The 16,584-nt window shown below is 36.1% G+C and overlaps 3 protein-coding genes, 1 long non-coding RNA gene and 1 pseudogene across 5 annotated transcripts; 1 reads left to right on the forward strand and 4 right to left on the reverse strand.

Annotated features, from left to right (window-relative positions):
- Positions 1-431: 431 nt before the first annotated feature.
- On the reverse strand, positions 432-1,721 carry LOC120179306 (thaumatin-like protein 1). 2 transcript variants are annotated; one of them, XM_039184933.1, is made up of 3 exons: positions 1,629-1,721; positions 848-1,517; positions 432-766 (listed from the first exon to the last, which is right to left on the reverse strand). In XM_039184933.1, exons 1-3 carry the CDS (start codon positions 1,696-1,698, stop codon positions 481-483), a joined length of 1,026 nt encoding a protein of 341 aa, XP_039040864.1. In that variant the 5' UTR covers positions 1,699-1,721; the 3' UTR covers positions 432-480. The 2 variants fall into 2 exon arrangements, with proteins under 2 accessions (XP_039040864.1, XP_039040865.1); XM_039184934.1 differs by lacking the exon at positions 432-766 and having other exon boundaries at positions 844-1,517.
- Positions 1,722-3,305: 1,584 nt separating this feature from the next.
- On the reverse strand, positions 3,306-5,136 carry LOC120179254 (annotated as a pseudogene).
- Positions 5,137-5,960: 824 nt separating this feature from the next.
- Positions 5,961-6,995, reverse strand: LOC120179278 (uncharacterized protein At2g29880-like). The gene is made up of 2 exons (XM_039184914.1): positions 6,590-6,995; positions 5,961-6,452 (listed from the first exon to the last, which is right to left on the reverse strand). The coding sequence occupies exons 1-2, from the start codon at positions 6,993-6,995 to the stop codon at positions 5,965-5,967; spliced, it is 894 nt and encodes a 297-aa protein (XP_039040845.1). The 3' UTR covers positions 5,961-5,964.
- A 4,104-nt stretch (positions 6,996-11,099) lies between these two features.
- On the forward strand, positions 11,100-14,627 carry LOC120179238 (auxin transporter-like protein 2). Its single transcript, XM_039184879.1, has 8 exons — positions 11,100-11,333; positions 11,425-11,610; positions 11,711-11,823; positions 12,037-12,220; positions 12,391-12,488; positions 13,070-13,277; positions 13,442-13,699; positions 14,142-14,627. Exons 1-8 carry the CDS (start codon positions 11,172-11,174, stop codon positions 14,421-14,423), a joined length of 1,491 nt encoding a protein of 496 aa, XP_039040810.1. The 5' UTR covers positions 11,100-11,171; the 3' UTR covers positions 14,424-14,627.
- Positions 12,257-13,253, reverse strand: LOC120179239. Its single transcript, XR_005521600.1, has 3 exons — positions 13,119-13,253; positions 12,420-12,484; positions 12,257-12,324 (listed from the first exon to the last, which is right to left on the reverse strand). It is a non-coding gene; the product is annotated as an uncharacterized LOC120179239 (long non-coding RNA).
- Positions 14,628-16,584: the final 1,957 nt, after the last annotated feature.

The raw sequence follows: 16,584 nt of genomic DNA on the forward strand, positions 1-16,584 counted from the left end.
ATTATTTTATAAATTTTAATAATCAATAGACCCAATAAAACAATAGACTATTTTATAAATTTTAATAATAAAAAACTCAAGAAAAATAATAACTTATAATCGGGTTTATTTACCCTTAATACTAATGGTAAAACGAACATGAAATAAATTTTAAAATATCCAATCCTCCATGGCAGGCAAAGGCGAAAAGCTGAGCTAGAAAACTTGGGACATCCTTCACACACAACGTAGCCAAAATCCTCCTCAAATTTTCACATTACAAACAGATTTCATCTTCTCTTCACAATCCAATTTGCGAAAAGAAACAAATGCTGGAAAAAAGCAAAGCTAACATAACACATTGACACATTATGTTACACAAAAATCAAGCAGTTCATCTGCTTTAACTTCAAAATTCCCAGAATGTTAAGAGAGAACACTTTCAAATGTGTAAAGAAATCATCTTTAACAACCCCATAATACAGAAATAGAGAGAAAGGGCTACAAGTAAACAGATGAAAATATGACTGGAACAGCTGTTGATGCCATGACTGCTGCAAATGGTAGAAAACTGGGAGAGGCTGTTGTTCTTGGTGAATCTCCCATTGCCAAACCAGCTAACCATGACCCATCTGTCATCAAGGTTTGTCCTGATCCTGACCCAGAGCTTGAACCAGATCCAGGATATCCATAACCCGAATATCCATATCCATTACCCGAGTATGTTAACCCAGGTTCTGTACCTGATCCTGTCATAGCTGGAGTAGAATCTCGAGAAGATTTTTGACTGCAACAAAATCCCACATCCTTTTAAAAAAAACATATTACTTGGTAATTTCAGTTCAATAACTATAATCTTGATTGTTACCTCGGAGAAGAGGGACAAAAAGTGACCGTATAATCTGCTCCGGTACACGTGAATTTGCTCGTAGCATCATCATATGCATAGCTGTAAGATCTGGGACAAGCGGCCTTGAACATCTCGGAATAAACTGAAGGCTTACATGTCGCGGGTGTGCTATACACGCCGCTGCAACAGTACTCGGGACTCCCGAATGCTTCACACGCGCTCTTGCAAGCCTCACCGTCCCCGACCTGGAGCTCCGACGGACATTGACGGTTCAAGTCGGTTGTACACCCGGTGGAAGCACAAAGACCTGACCCGCCAGTGCCTTCCACTATCATGGGGATATTGTAGCCATCGACAAGGCTGACGTCGTAAAAATCTTGCCCTGCTGTTCCAAGAGTGATCTCAGCAAGAGTTACGGGCGGAGCAGCTCCGAGTCCGTTGCATTCCGTCCGACCGGACCCACAGTCGCCTGTCACGCAGGTGCCAGAACCGGATCCGTCAAATTTGCAGCCTGTACGACCCCAGAAACGACCCGACCAGCCTGTTGGAGCTTGAAAGGAACGAGAGGAGTCTTTTGGTAGCTCGAATCCGGTGCTGTCGAGTGGAGGACTGCCTGCATTTGCTAATATCCCAGGCCACACAGTGTAGCTACACCGGTTGACAAATGTGAAAGAAGCACCGAATACACCTGAAAAACAAAGCAACAAAAAATATGGGGTTTCAGTGTAAATATTGAAAGCTATGACGCAGAAAACGTGAATGTGTAAGAAACCCAGAAAAAGATGGAGTTGGGTTTAACCTTTTGAGTTGAGTGAGAAGACAATGAGATAGAGAATAAGAGCCGAGGAGCTAATGGAGTGAAGATCCATGAGGTTTTCTTTTGCTGCTGCTTCTTCCTATAATTTCTTTGAAGTTTCTATTTGTTCAGCTTCTAAGATTTGCAGAGCAGAATGGTGGAGTAATGGCGTATTAGTTTAATATGCGCCCCAGACTCCACGAGAGAATGGAGTTAACGAGGGTATTGTGGTGAAGATAGTGAAAGGTTGATGTTCAATCCCACACAAGTGTTAGTGAGAACGACACTAAGAAAGTGATGAACATCGCAAGTCTACTGTAATATAATACCATTCCTACATAATCTTGGTTTTCTTTAATAATTATCTCCGTTTCTTTTCTAATATCCCGTTTCCGTCCCCGTTTTCACCTTATAACCTTTCTTAACATTTTTTTTCTTGTGTAAAATTCAATTGACGTATTACCGTACAATTTAGACCATCGATATTTTTTTAATGAAATAAAATAAGTTTAGAACATATGAATAATCAGATGATCTTTTTGTAATTTTTAATAATTAAAAAACTCAATAAAATATCATCTTACAGTCGTATGATTATTTAGTAACTTTTAATAGTTAAAAAACTTAACAAAACAGTACTATACAATTGATGATCATTTATATAATTTACCCAATTTTAAATCCGTCACTATCCCGGATTCAGTGACTGTATTGGTTATAGATAAATTCAATTTTACTTTTACATTCTTTGAAAAGAAACCACTAGTCCTTCATTCCAGGTTTTGATAATTGGTGGGTGGACATTTAGAAATAGGGCTGAACAGGATTACTTAACCATATCTAATTATTATTTATAATCGTTACGATGCAGTAAAGAAGAATCTCTGGGCTCGATGTTTATGATAAAAGAAACCGGAAACAAACTTCCCAGTTTCCATGTAAATGCTATTACTAACAATAATGTTGGATAAAAAACAAGTTCCTTCAAAGTGGAGGATAAAATATTAGATATGTTTATATATTCAACACGACATATTTTTTTATGAGAAATCATTTGATACACACATTTTATCAAATTTAAATTATATATATATATATATATTTGAAGAAAACATGATAGATTTTATAAAGCAGGAAAGTTTCACCAAAGCATAAAACAGGAAACAGGAAACACGAAGCATATTTCACCGGATGCTATATAGTAGGAGGAATTAATTCAGAATTTTTATTTTAGACTTGCTACAACTCAATTGTTTCTTTGGAACGAGAGTTCAATAAATTTCAGATGATTTGATATTCCATTCCATAAAAACAAGTACGTGACTGATATGTTGACCATTTAGTGATGTTTAGTACGTATATCTTTCTGTCTAACATGGATTATCAGTATATGAATAACTCGTACGATACTCATTAAAGAGTTGTTAAGCGAATATCTGAATGATACTCTAATTTGTTATGCTGGTGCTAACCTTGGCAGCTGGAGATGAATGTTCTACTATCGGATATTGTGTTAATCTTGGAGAAAACTCATTTGCTTAGGAATAACATCAACAATATATATTATTAATATCACTTTAACAATCAACATGTCCCAACACCGGCTTTTCTATTCTAAGAAACTTTCTTCATCAAACCAAAAGAGAAATTCGAGATACTATAATACTATGCACATGTTCATTTGACAGTAAAAAATATAAACCCTTACTGTATCAGTATCGACAAAATAAGTTTGGTGAGATAGCCGTGTACGATATCTGTGTAGCAGACATGAAATCCTGCTATCCGTAGGCAATCATCGACAATTTTACGTTGCCGGCCATTTTAATCCGGCAATACAACGTTGGGTGAGGCAGAGAATTACTCCCTTCGGTTCAGCTAGTCGTTGCTACTACTTGCCTGGAAGTGCCCAGGCCAATGTTAGTCACAAAGGTAATATATGTTGCCAAAAGAGGAAAAGAGCCATAGCAAAAGAGGCTGCAGAGACAGTAAATTGCACTCGGAGCAGACCTGATAATGAAGCCCCATTGGCATGCACGCTTGATATGTATATCATACTCTTATTTACAAGTGGTAGCATCGCTCCGTCTTTCCGAGCACCGAACAACTTTTGGCTGCAGATTACCCATCAAACACAAATGAATACATTTTTCAGCAGACATTTCTACACAAGAATAATGTAGAGTTCGAGATGAGAATGATTTAGCCTACATTCCATCATACGTTCACATATGCTCCTTCTGAAATTGCACATGAATTACAACTAGCTAACTTTCTAATAAACCTAATCTCGGTTTTCCGAACCATCATACGTTTTTTCTGGTTTTGGATGAATTATTACACCTCTAATGCTGCCAATCTGCAGCAAATCTACCGTGAATAATCAGAGTAAAGTTCAAAGGTTCAACCAAACTACCGAAGCACCCACCATTCGACTTAAGCTTGACTAAAGTTCTCAACTTTCTATCCATGGAAGTATCATTAAGTTTGACTCAAGTTACCAACATTCGCCAGACGTAGTTATTCGAATTCAAACACTATTAACTATGGATTTGATTTGGGATAATAGAATTATTTACCTGGTATAAGGAGGTGGACAGAAAATGATGACATAATCAGCTTCGGCACACGTGTACGTGCTCGTGGTATCGTCGTACGCATAGCTATACGAGCGCGGGCAAGCACGCTTGAAAAACAACGAGTAGTATGTGGACGGCCGACAAACGTCTGGCGTTCCGAACGCCCCGCTGCAACAGTATCGGGGGTCTCCGAACGCTTCACACGCGCTCCTACACCCAACGCCTCCACCATCTTTACGCGCCACGCGCAACTCCGATGGACAAGCGCCGTTGAGGTCCAATAAGCAACCCGTGGCGCTACAGTTCCCGCCTTTACCTCCCTTGGCCACGATCAACATCGGCAGATTGTAGCCGTCGACTAAGCTGACGTCGTAAAAGTCTAGTCCTCCGGCACCGTTTAATGTGAATTCCGCGAGAGTGGCTGGCGGCTTGGCGCCACTCCCGGAACATTCAATTTGACCGGAGCCGCAATCGCCGCTTAGACAAACGAATTTATGGGAGGAGTCGAGGCCGCAAAGAGCTCGACCCCATAGTCGACCGGACCAAGACCTGGGTATTGTTATTGTTCTTGATTTGCCGGGATTAAGAAGGAAGCCGGTTGTGGGAAGTTGAGGCGTGTGTTGGCGCCAGATAAAAGACCAGGCCATATCTTGTGACGGCACTTGTTGACGATCTTGAAAGAAGCTGGATTCACTTCTGCGATTGAAAACAAAGAAAGGGTGAGTGTCAGATATTGCAGATAACACAAAAAGTAAAAGTATTGGCAAAGGAAAATTTGAGTCTTTGAAGGTTTTATATTACCTGAGAAGAAAGAGAGGCAGAGGAGACAAACAAAGGTAGAAGAGAGATGACGACGGTCCATTATTGAAGACATAAAGATTGGAATTGAAAGACTGAAGTTAAAGAATTGGGAAAAAAAAAACTAAGAACTTTACTCTTCTTGTCGGACATAGTGACCATGCATAAGTTATTTATTAATTTTTTTTATGAGTGGATTTTTTAATTAATACGAGATAAATATAAAATGATATATATTTAAAATATATTTTTTATTTAATAATACACTTATATATCTATATAAATGTTATGTTTGAATTTGAGATTTCAAAAAATAATAATTATTACAAAAATGTGATTGTGAGGTATTTTTGCCTTTTGGTTTTGGGTTATTTTATTAAACACTCAAGTTTTGTCTTTGTTTTGAGCATTTTCAAGTTCCTTTCTTTTCAAGCAAAATAAGAACTGTAATTATCCAAAAAAATAAATAAATTAAGAACTGTATTTTGTAGGCCTTCTTTCTGCTAATTTTTATATTGGAAGCTTTGATATAATCTGGTTTGTGATTGATTGAACTTAAAACTTGAATGCCTGCCTTTGTTCAAATAAACTAGCAAGCAAACCCTGTCCTTGATTGGAATGCTCATTTGGGTGGTAAAATTTAAGTGCCCTGTTTTGCCAAATAATGCTTAAAGTAACCCCGTTTGTGCATTATAGATATGTCTAGAGATCCCCATATGCCACCTGAAGTTGCATGTAAAGGCACAAAAGTTGTAATAACTTGAAGCTTAAGCATACATATAAACTCGGAGATCTCTAAAGTGAAAGCACAATATGGTAAATTATGGGGTAAAAATTGTATCAAATCTTCAACTGGAAATGTTGATGCACTCACAAATAGAAGCGCATCTGCAACAAAAGAACTATAATACACACAAATGGGAGGTGAGCTGATTGTTTCTAATCTGTTTCAGTTTTACTTGTCACGATGCTTGCCATAGAGACCTCAACCAAATCAAACGCCGAGGCCCTTTGATCGTCATGAATGCAATTGCATTTTTATCGTCTTTGAGAACGTTGACAGACTTTGTAAACTCAGCATCATCCAGTTCTTCTAAATGCTGCAACTCTTCCAGGCACTTCTGATATAATGTTCTCTCATTTGATGCATCTCTTCGTAAAGCTCTCAACTTGATAGCTGAAAACATCTCGTACATGGCCTTCTCGATCGTCTCGCTGGCATCGCAGCATACCCCTTTCTTATGAGCTGAATCTCTTGGAGGAACGGACTTTCGTTTCTTTGGTAGTTTGTCACTTATTCGAATTATCGAATCGGAATCGAGGGTGCCCTCAACTACTTGTGCAGGTACATTAGTTGGCTCTGAAGATCGAGCCGTCTCGGTGTTGCTATTTCCCTCTTCAGTTACCACTGGAACTGCGTTGGGAACGCATTTGCCGGTAGCTCTTTCACCTGCACCACATGTAAAAGAAAGCATTTAAACAAAGTAAGCGAGCTGGTGCACTCCACATTTACAATCATAGTATTAAATTACGTTATGACGTTCTCTATATTAGTACTATGTTTACAAAGCAACAAGATATTTTTACCTTCAAATATGATTGACATTTGTTTATACAGAGGAAAGCTCTTGCGGCGGAAGGGTCTTGCTTCACATCGTGCCGCAATATAGTTGTCCCAAACTCTGTCATCAGCTACAACCATTCGTCGAGTTTCATCCCAGCCGAATCCATCATATCCGAGTAGGGTTTTAACAACCCCGTAATCTTTCTTCATCACGTTGTAACGGTTTTTTATCTGGTTTTCTTCTAGATTCATGCCAAACTTCTTGTTGAAATCACGCGTAACAGATCGAATAACTTCGTTCTTGAATTCATTATAGGCCGTTCGCCCACAGTTGTGCTGTTCGATGAAAAGATCGACCAGAAATGCATCCCGTGACGGTGTCCATTCAGCTTTGGCTCTACATAGCGCTCCTTCCTGCGTTGTAGACATCTGCGTTGTAGAAACAACATAATCAATAGACTCATAGAAGTAAGCTGTTATACTGAGGTATGACAACCCAGAAATGGGAATTCAGAAACGTTAAACATGCAGAGGAGAAAAGAAAAAAGGAAGGATATTTTTCTTGGCACATTTTCTAAGGAAACAAACAGATAATCATGGTTGGTATCTTTTTACAGTACCTTTGTTGCAACTATTCAGCGACAAAGGGAAACGGAGAGTGGAAAACAGAAAAGATTAAACGAGCTGTTGCAGAGCAAAATGTGATGCGGTGGACTATACTTATAAATGGTAATCTAGCTTAATCATTCAATCATTAATCGCCACGTCAGATATTGCTGTTATTCGGTTGTGCTAATTAACTGATCTTAGCCGTTAAAATGTTTGACTCGTGTTCTTGACTTTATGTCTTAGTTTGCAATGCGATACCAACTCAAACTGCAAATTAAAAAATTCATAACCCTTTTATCTATCTATATATATATATATATATATATTTAAGTGAAATAAGACGTGAGGTCTTAGGTAGCACAATATTTATAGTAACATTTGAGTATTTATTATTAAATTATCATAATTCTTTTGAATAAATATTATCTAGTAATTATCTTGGATTAATAAAAAAATTAAACAAAATGTTAACCCTATGCACAATCAAATTTGGGCTTCTATACGTCCAACATGTAAAATTTTTAAGCTCGACTCAAGCTCGAAATCAAAAAATAAAGCTCGAAATCAAAAAATAAAGCTCAACATAAGTTTGAAAAAACTTAAACTCGAAATATTATTATACTTAACTCGATTGAAGCTCGTGAATTTTTCGAGTCGGATATCAAATAGTTTGTCCCGGATCATTAAGAACTCGAATTAAGTCGATGATTCTAATATTGACCGAACTTTGATTATGTCGAATTCGAATAATTTACAATTATCTCGTCTTATTTAACTCTAGTGGGATCCTCTTGCTAAGCAGTAAGCAGGGGTCAATTCAAATCGCCAATAAACACCAAAAAGAAGTTATTGAAATACTCTTGTTGAGCTTTGAAATCCCCCAAATGCAGCTTTTATTTGTACTGTAAAGCAGAAAAGCAGAATTAAATGACAAATATTCTCTCGGTATAAGATTCTTTTACTCCCACAATTTGCTTCCAAAATGGAAGCCAATAAAGCAAAAGCCATCATCATATTGTTTCTTCCTCAAAGTCGCTTTCAAAACCAATTATTTTCTGCAGGGTGTCTGAGTCAAAAACAAATGGAGTTGACTCACTAATCCCATCTGTTTTGCTTTGCAATGCCACCAACTCAATGCAGGTTTCCAAAGGAAAACGAGTGCTCGACTCACTTGCGAGCCTTCATCATTTATGAACAAAAACCATAATTAATGTTTGTCATGAAAAAGTTAAAACTTTGAGGGTAAAATGATTGATCATTTTAGGTTTGACTTAGGATTTATAGTGTTGGCATTCAACCGGCGTGCTGAAGTTAAACTTCATGCTGCAGCATCAATGGGGTTTGGCTTTTTGTTTTGTTTAGTGTTCATCATTAGGATGACATGAAATTACACTGTTTTCACTTTTGTTAATCAGAATTATCACAAATGATTCTACTTTTTTCTGTCTTATGGCCCGATCACCCGATCACCTCCACCATGTAGAGCACACCCAGAAGACAAAATTCATCACAAATGGCATGCATTGTCTCAAGTCTCAAAACTTACTCGATTGAAGGCGGGGTAGGCGACAGTCGCCGTCCAGTGATGATTGAGGAAAACACAGTGATCATGTCGTCAAAGCCTTGTTCAAACGACTAGTTTACATGATATCACTGGATTGTCTGACTATTACATGTCTAAATAATGCATGAAGAAAAAGGAGGAAGCAATATGGTCAAAGGAGACAGGGTTGCAGACAGAATGCTTTGAGCTTGAGGTCCCAGTGGCTGTGAACAAAGCATGTGTTGGATTGTCCCTGCAAAGAAATGCTTTTGGGTAGTTATGTTGTGCGACTAAATAATTTAAAGTTAATTAGTGGCATCTGTACAAATATAATTATCAAACAATTGAGATTAAACACTCACTACCACTAATATTCCTAGTGTTCCTGAGACCTCAAGAAATATCAAAAACTTTTTTACCACCGATGTGGCTGGGTTCATGCTCATGTTTAATTTAAAATGTTATACAATTTATAACATTTTCATCTACATTGCGGTAGGTTTAGGATTTACAACAAAAAAATTATATAATTTATAATAATTTCAGTTACAACTGAAAATATTAAAAAGAAGATAATATTTTTGGTTTTAACTTAAAATGTTACCGTCATTCAACACCATGTTGATGGGTTTTTGTTTTTCTATGGTTAATAGCATTAATTTTCACACGTAGTTTTATTAGCAAGCACTAAAATTTATTCAAGTCAATATATGTTTTAGCATCTAAACTTAATCTCAAAGATTCATTTTATATTAGGATATATTTAAGATTTTATGTTAGAATATTAATTTATAAAATTTTAAGTACGAGAATAAATTATTAATTGAATGTTTGTATGGCTCTACCCATATCTGCAAATTACTGCATAGTATAATACTAAAAAATTACAAGTGCATTGGGAAGATATTAATCACAATTAATTAAAAAATAAGTCTCCCATTTCCAAGAGCACATGAAACAGGATCTAACAAGGTCTCCAATGGATTTTCCCACTACACTTCATTTATATGTCCTTAGTGCATCTTGCACCTAATCCATAAAAACAGGTTAAATAGTGATTTTGGTGCCTTTGTTATACTTAAATTTGGATTTAGTCCCCATGCTTTATCTTTATATGATTCAGTAAAAAACAACGTAAAAGAAAGAGAATAAATTAAATTAAAAAAAAATCAAATTTGAGTAATGAATCCATGTGATATAGTTAGATCCATGTAATGTATTGTGTGAGAAAATTTAATAAGTTCCATGTGTATTATATTGGGTTATATATATATAAATGGCTTCCTCTCCCATGTAGGGTTTTGGGAAAAAAAATTCTCATATAGGACTCTAACCAAATTATTTCTTGAACTGGGGTGTTTGTTACAGTGACCTCATTGGTCGCCAAGTACTTCTTGCGACAAAGCCTCATCTGTTGTAGCAATTCTTCTCTTTTCCCTCATATTGCAGTTACATAGGTCGTTAAGTGTTCCATAGGTCGTCATGTGCTCTTGGAGACCTATAGAGATCGTCGTGTGCTCCTGGAGACCTATGATGATCACTGTAGCAATTATCTTACTTAAGCAAATAATTGTTTGACTGCACTATATAAAGAATTTTTTTTCCATTGCATTATTCAACCACTTTTACCATATATAAATAGATAGATATATAATGAAATATTTTATATAATATCTCAAGAAATTTAGCAGAATAATAAGAAGCATTACATGTGAAAGGGGGTTTGGGGTTTAGAGGGAGAGGCAATGGCTATGTGATAAAAGCACCTTTCATCTTCATGTAAAGCCACCACGCCCCTTTGGGTGCAATCATTCCCTCTACTTTCTTATTTTAACTCATAATAGCCTTACTCTCCACAAATGCTTCACATTTTACCTTTAGCACGAACTAAACCATTTTAATGGTTGAAGAGATAAATATTATTTTTAGAATTTTTGAATTTGAATATGGTATTTATATAAATGTTAAAATGTTTATTTTTAAATTATTGAAAATCTTCGATACTTCTTAATAATCACCTTATATTAATAAAATAATATATTAAAAATGTGTACACAAATGCTTTTAGCCGTCATAATATATGTCATCAGTAGAGTTTGTTTGCAAGTTCAATTGAGTAATTTTTAAGATTAATGTTTTATCAAATATATCCTCTACACAGTATTATTAATATGCAAAGCTTTAGCTTTTAAGCTCTAAAAAGTGCAAACTTCACTCTCTAACATACCTTTCAAGCACAGCTTTTCTTTTCTTTTTTCCCCCACCCCACTAAATACCTTGAACTGTATCCATATATATATACCCTCTATATCTCTACTATTTCTTCATCACCTTCACTTCACTTACCCTTTTCTTACATTGAGATAACACTACCCAGTTTGTCATTAGAGAGACAAAGCTGTAGCGAAAGTAAAAACAGAACTGAAGAGTGTGAGGATAGGAGAAAAGAGATAATGGCAGGTGCCAGTGATAAGGTGGTGGAGACTGTGATTGTTGGGAATTATGCGGAGATGGAAACCGAAGGGGAGCCTAAGGGCATCAAAAGCAAGGTTTCTAAGCTCTTTTGGCATGGTGGTTCTGTTTATGATGCTTGGTTTAGCTGTGCTTCTAATCAGGTTTTGCTGCCATCTATTTTTCCCTTTTTTGCTTTTTGCCATTTTGTGTTGTTAATTTTTTATACTGATAGAGATTTTTTTTGGGTTTCAGGTAGCTCAAGTGCTGCTTACATTGCCATACTCATTTTCTCAACTGGGGATGCTTTCTGGGATTCTCTTTCAGTTGTTCTATGGATTGATGGGTAGCTGGACAGCTTATCTCATTAGCATACTCTATGTAGAGTACAGAACCAGAAAAGAAAGAGAAAAAGTTGATTTCAGGAACCATGTCATTCAGGTTTGTTTTTAACTTCTTTACAAAAAAAAAAATTACACCTTCAAATATATGATGAAATGACACTGAGGATCACTATATATTTTTTTAAAAAACTATGAAGTGGTTTGAGGTTCTTGATGGTCTCCTTGGCAAACACTGGAGGAACGTGGGTTTGGCATTTAACTGCACTTTTCTTCTGTTTGGATCTGTCATTCAACTCATAGCTTGTGCAAGGTACCTACTTAGCTACTCATTTATGATTCTTTTGCTTTTATCTCTATCCAAATATAAAATTATCTCTATATATATATATATATATATATATATATATATATATATATATATATATATATATATAGAGAGAGAGAGAGAGAGAGAGGAATCATCATGCATGCACTCTGACAATGAATTCCCTGATGTTGGGTATCTTTTGTTTTGTTATCACAGCAACATATATTACATAAATGATAATCTGGACAAGAGGACATGGACTTACATCTTTGGTGCCTGTTGTGCCACCACAGTCTTTATCCCTTCGTTTCACAATTACAGAATCTGGTCCTTTCTTGGCCTTATAATGACCACCTACACAGCTTGGTATCTCACCGTTGCCTCCCTCCTCCATGGCCAGGTAAAAGCAAAACACACTTGACATTATTTTTGTTATTCAACTTGTTGAACATGTTGGGTTCAAATTTTCAGTCAAAAAGGAATCCTTGTTGTCCCCTCCCATTGCTTGAAAAGAAAGAAAACTGCAACTTGATGAGTTATTTTAACTAAACATATTATTAATAATATTAGGTTGATGGAGTTCAACATTCTGGTCCTACCAAGCTGGTGCTGTATTTCACAGGTGCCACCAACATTCTCTATACGTTCGGGGGACATGCTGTCACTGTGTAAGAAAAAATTATGTTTAGAATACTTGTCTCTTACGTTATATACAAATCTGCCCATGTTTATCAACTCAATAAATTGTGTTATTAAAACATTTTCTGAGAATTATAAATGCATGTAAAAACAGTTCTGAAAACAACCAGATCTTCACTTGTTTAGACATGATCTAACATTGGAGAACTCATGGGTAATGATCAATCCTTATTACTAATAGAATATAGTGATTTCCTAAATTGCCCTTTGTAAGCGTGGCAGGCAAAAAGTTGTTTTCTTCTTGGGAACCCTAGTATTCCTTTTCAATGTAGAAAGCCAATGATCTTTTTCTCTTTTTACTTTCACTTTTATCATTGAGAATATGCCAAGATATGAAGGTTGGGTTGGTGGGGGGTCCAGCTTTGTTCAGTGAATCAAAGGCACCCCACAGGCAGAAGGAAAAGGCCCTTAAAGTTCATGGAGCTGAACTTTTTAAGACCATAAACCCAAAATTAATCAACCTGGAGCTGGCCTTTTTTCAGGCCCCTGATGTACCTAGACTTTAGATGCTATAGCAGTAACATGAATTAATTTGCTAATTAATATGCAGGGAGATCATGCATGCTATGTGGAAACCTCAAAAGTTCAAGGCTATATACCTGATAGCAACTGTGTATGTGCTGACACTGACACTTCCCTCAGCTGCTGCTGTTTATTGGGCATTTGGAGACATGCTTCTCGATCACTCAAATGCCTTTTCTCTTCTCCCGAGAACTCACTTCAGAGACATGGCTATCATTTTAATGCTCATCCATCAGGCATGCCTATGAAATTCCATTTATCAGATCCCTCCATACATAGATAACAAAATAGAACACATAACAATGTCCATTCTTTCAGTACATCCATATCACTCATATATATATCATCATCATATTGCACTAACAAGTAATGTTCATTATTTTGGTGTGGTATTGTGCAGTTCATTACGTTTGGATTTGCATGCACGCCGCTGTATTTTGTATGGGAGAAAGCAATAGGGATGCATGAGTGCAAGAGCCTGTGCAAGAGAGCAGCAGCAAGATTGCCAGTGGTTGTCCCCATTTGGTTCTTGGCTATTATCTTCCCTTTCTTTGGACCAATAAACTCCACCGTCGGATCCCTCCTCGTTAGCTTCACCGTCTACATAATTCCGGCACTGGCTCACATTTTCACCTTCCGATCAGCCACTGCTCGAGAGGTATTAAATCCAAAACCCTGAACCTCAAACCTCAGCTAATCTGTGACATATATTTTTTACTTTAATGTCAGAGTCAAACATTTGACTGAGAGAATTGAAAAATATATGTTATTAGCTGTGTTGGTTTGATTTAGCATTAGATAAATCCAAACTGCAGAGAATAAGAAAACAGTGTGTGGTAGCGTGTGGTCACAGTCTAGCAGACCAGTCCCGGTTCTTTCTCCTAATCAGATAATGTTTCAGATTTAAACACTGCAAATTTTCGGACAACATGCAATAGTTTTGCAAAGGCACGAGATTCATGCTGCAATGTGTTCATGTTCGTACCTGATTCCCCATATCTGGGGGTACTACATAAAACTTGTCTTTTTCTAAGAACACAGAAGAAATGTTCATGTATGATAATTGACATGGTGATGTTTGATGAACGGTTGTGATGCAGAACGCAGTGGAGCAACCTCCCAAGTACTTTGGAAGATGGGTAGGGACATACACTATAAACATGTTCGTTGTGGTGTGGGTTTTGATTGTCGGGTTCGGATTCGGTGGATGGGCGAGCATGACGAATTTCATACACCAGATTGACACATTTGGGCTGTTTACAAAGTGTTACCAATGTCCACCACCGGCATCGGTAGCCTCACAACCGCCACCCCACCACAGCCTTAATGCCACCGCGGCTGCTCTTCTACACCACCCTTTCAACCACTCTCATATGCCATGAATCATTTGCACACATTGGTCATCCTTGTTACTTTAGATTGTTGATAGAGAAGGGATGCAAGCCGGAGCTTAAATGGAAGTTGACAAATCAGATTATATACACACATTGGTCATCAAACTTGAGTCTTTCTCTGTCGTTTTTAATTAGATTAGGGAGTTTGTAATGCATTTTCCTGGAAAAGAAACAAGGAAACAGAGTTTGTATAAAAAAAATGGAGGATCCTCTCTGCTTTGTAGGTTGTTATGGTTTAGTCTCAGATATGTAAGAGTTGTGTTCTCTTCCACCTGCCCTTTACAATAATGTGAATTGTTCCCTTGTTTTTATTTTAATTAATCTATTTGTATAAGATCTATTGACCGTCTAATTTAAATTATGTTTTACAAAGGCTTATTATGGGAATGATCTTTCTAACTCAGTTTCCTTCATCTATAAACGTCAGAACTCATACCTATAATGTTATTTAAAAATCTAATACCTCATCTCAATGCGAATTATTCCCTTGTTTATTGGATTATCAAAGCAAACATTTGGTAAATCTGAAGCTATAAAAAAAAAGAGAGAATCTACTTTATGACTTGGGACAGAATGAGAAATCCAAATCCTACTGTTCTGCTGCAAAGAAAATTGGCAGTGGCTTGTCTCTCTTATTTCTAGATTAAAGGTAGTTTGTAAAACCAACTTTATGATGTTTTTGGGCTCCAATACCACAATTACGTAAAAATTCTATCAATTTAGTCCATAAACATATTATCATCGTCTCTTTAACTAAAAGTTACATGAAACTTTGCAAATCAATGCCAAAGTGTTCCCAAAATCCATTCCCCCCCAAGAATTTTATGTTCATAATCTACGTTGAAGACCAGATGTGGATTAGTCTTTTAGGTACTTGTGTCACCTACAGATTGATGTGAACATATCTTACAATAAAAATATAAATTATATTTTCTTTTTTCAAAATGAAGAGAAGATAAAATTGTTGCATTAAGAAGAGAGAATACTTTTGGGTAGAATAATATTTTAATTGTTTGCTAATTTCAATATTATTCAAATAAGGTGTCTCTCTCCTTTAATTTTTAAATTTAAATGATTAATAGATCCTTATCCCTCTCAATATTAAATCTTTAATTTCGTCTTTGTCTATATAATAGAGGAGAGACACTTCGTCTCTCCCTCTTATAGGCTCTCTTCAATTTGTCATTCTTATAATCCTATTTATCTCTTAACTTAGATGACACTTCATCTAAATCAAAAAAGATAATCACAAATCACGATTTAACTGTCTCATTTTCATCATAGATCACCATTAATGAGAATTAATGAGAGGCACGAAGGGAAGTTTCAAAACCAGACCATTATCTATTTCAAATTTCAGTAGCGTATTTAGATTTTAAAACCAGAATCGAGGTTTCGAAATTGGGATACCCGGTTTTGATACCAACTTGCTAGTTTCCAAAGGAGAGACACTTCGTCTCTCCCTCTTATAGGCTCTCTTCAATTTATCATTCTTATAATCCTATTTATCTCTTAACTTAGATAACACTTCATCTAAATAAAAAAAGATAATCACAAATCACGACTTAACTGTCTCATTTTCATCATAGATCACCATTAATGAGAATTAATGAGAGGCACGAAGGGAAGTTTCAAAACCACACCATTATCTATTTCAAATTTCAGTAGCGTATTTAGATTTTAAAACCAGAATCGAGGTTTCGAAATTGGGATACCCGGTTTTGATACCAACTTGCTAGTTTCCAAACTACTGTAGCTTTTGAAACTTTAGTGTGTTGTTGGGTTCTGAAAACCGGTTCCGAAACCCACTTTCAAACATTGTTTAAAATGCTTTAAATTTTATCCACAAATTCTTAAACAAATCTGATGGTTCTCAAATTACAACCGTTGATGATATGACTGATAATAATCGATGTAAGTGATGACTGTTGACATAAATATTTTATTAAAATAATATCATTTTGATTCCGATGTTTGCGATTTAAAGATGCAATGATATAATTAAAATAAAAATGAAAATGAAAATGAAATGATATGATTGATAAAATTAAAAGTTTAATGATATAAATGACAAAGTTTAAAATTCAGTGATATTTTAATATAATTTACTCAAAAAATTATGTCGTCCAAGTTTTATTACACTACGTCC

Source organism: Hibiscus syriacus, unplaced genomic scaffold (genome assembly GCF_006381635.1).
Source record: "Hibiscus syriacus cultivar Baekdansim isolate YM2019G1 unplaced genomic scaffold, ASM638163v2 tig00112411_pilon, whole genome shotgun sequence".
Taxonomy (NCBI): Eukaryota; Viridiplantae; Streptophyta; class Magnoliopsida; order Malvales; family Malvaceae; genus Hibiscus; species Hibiscus syriacus.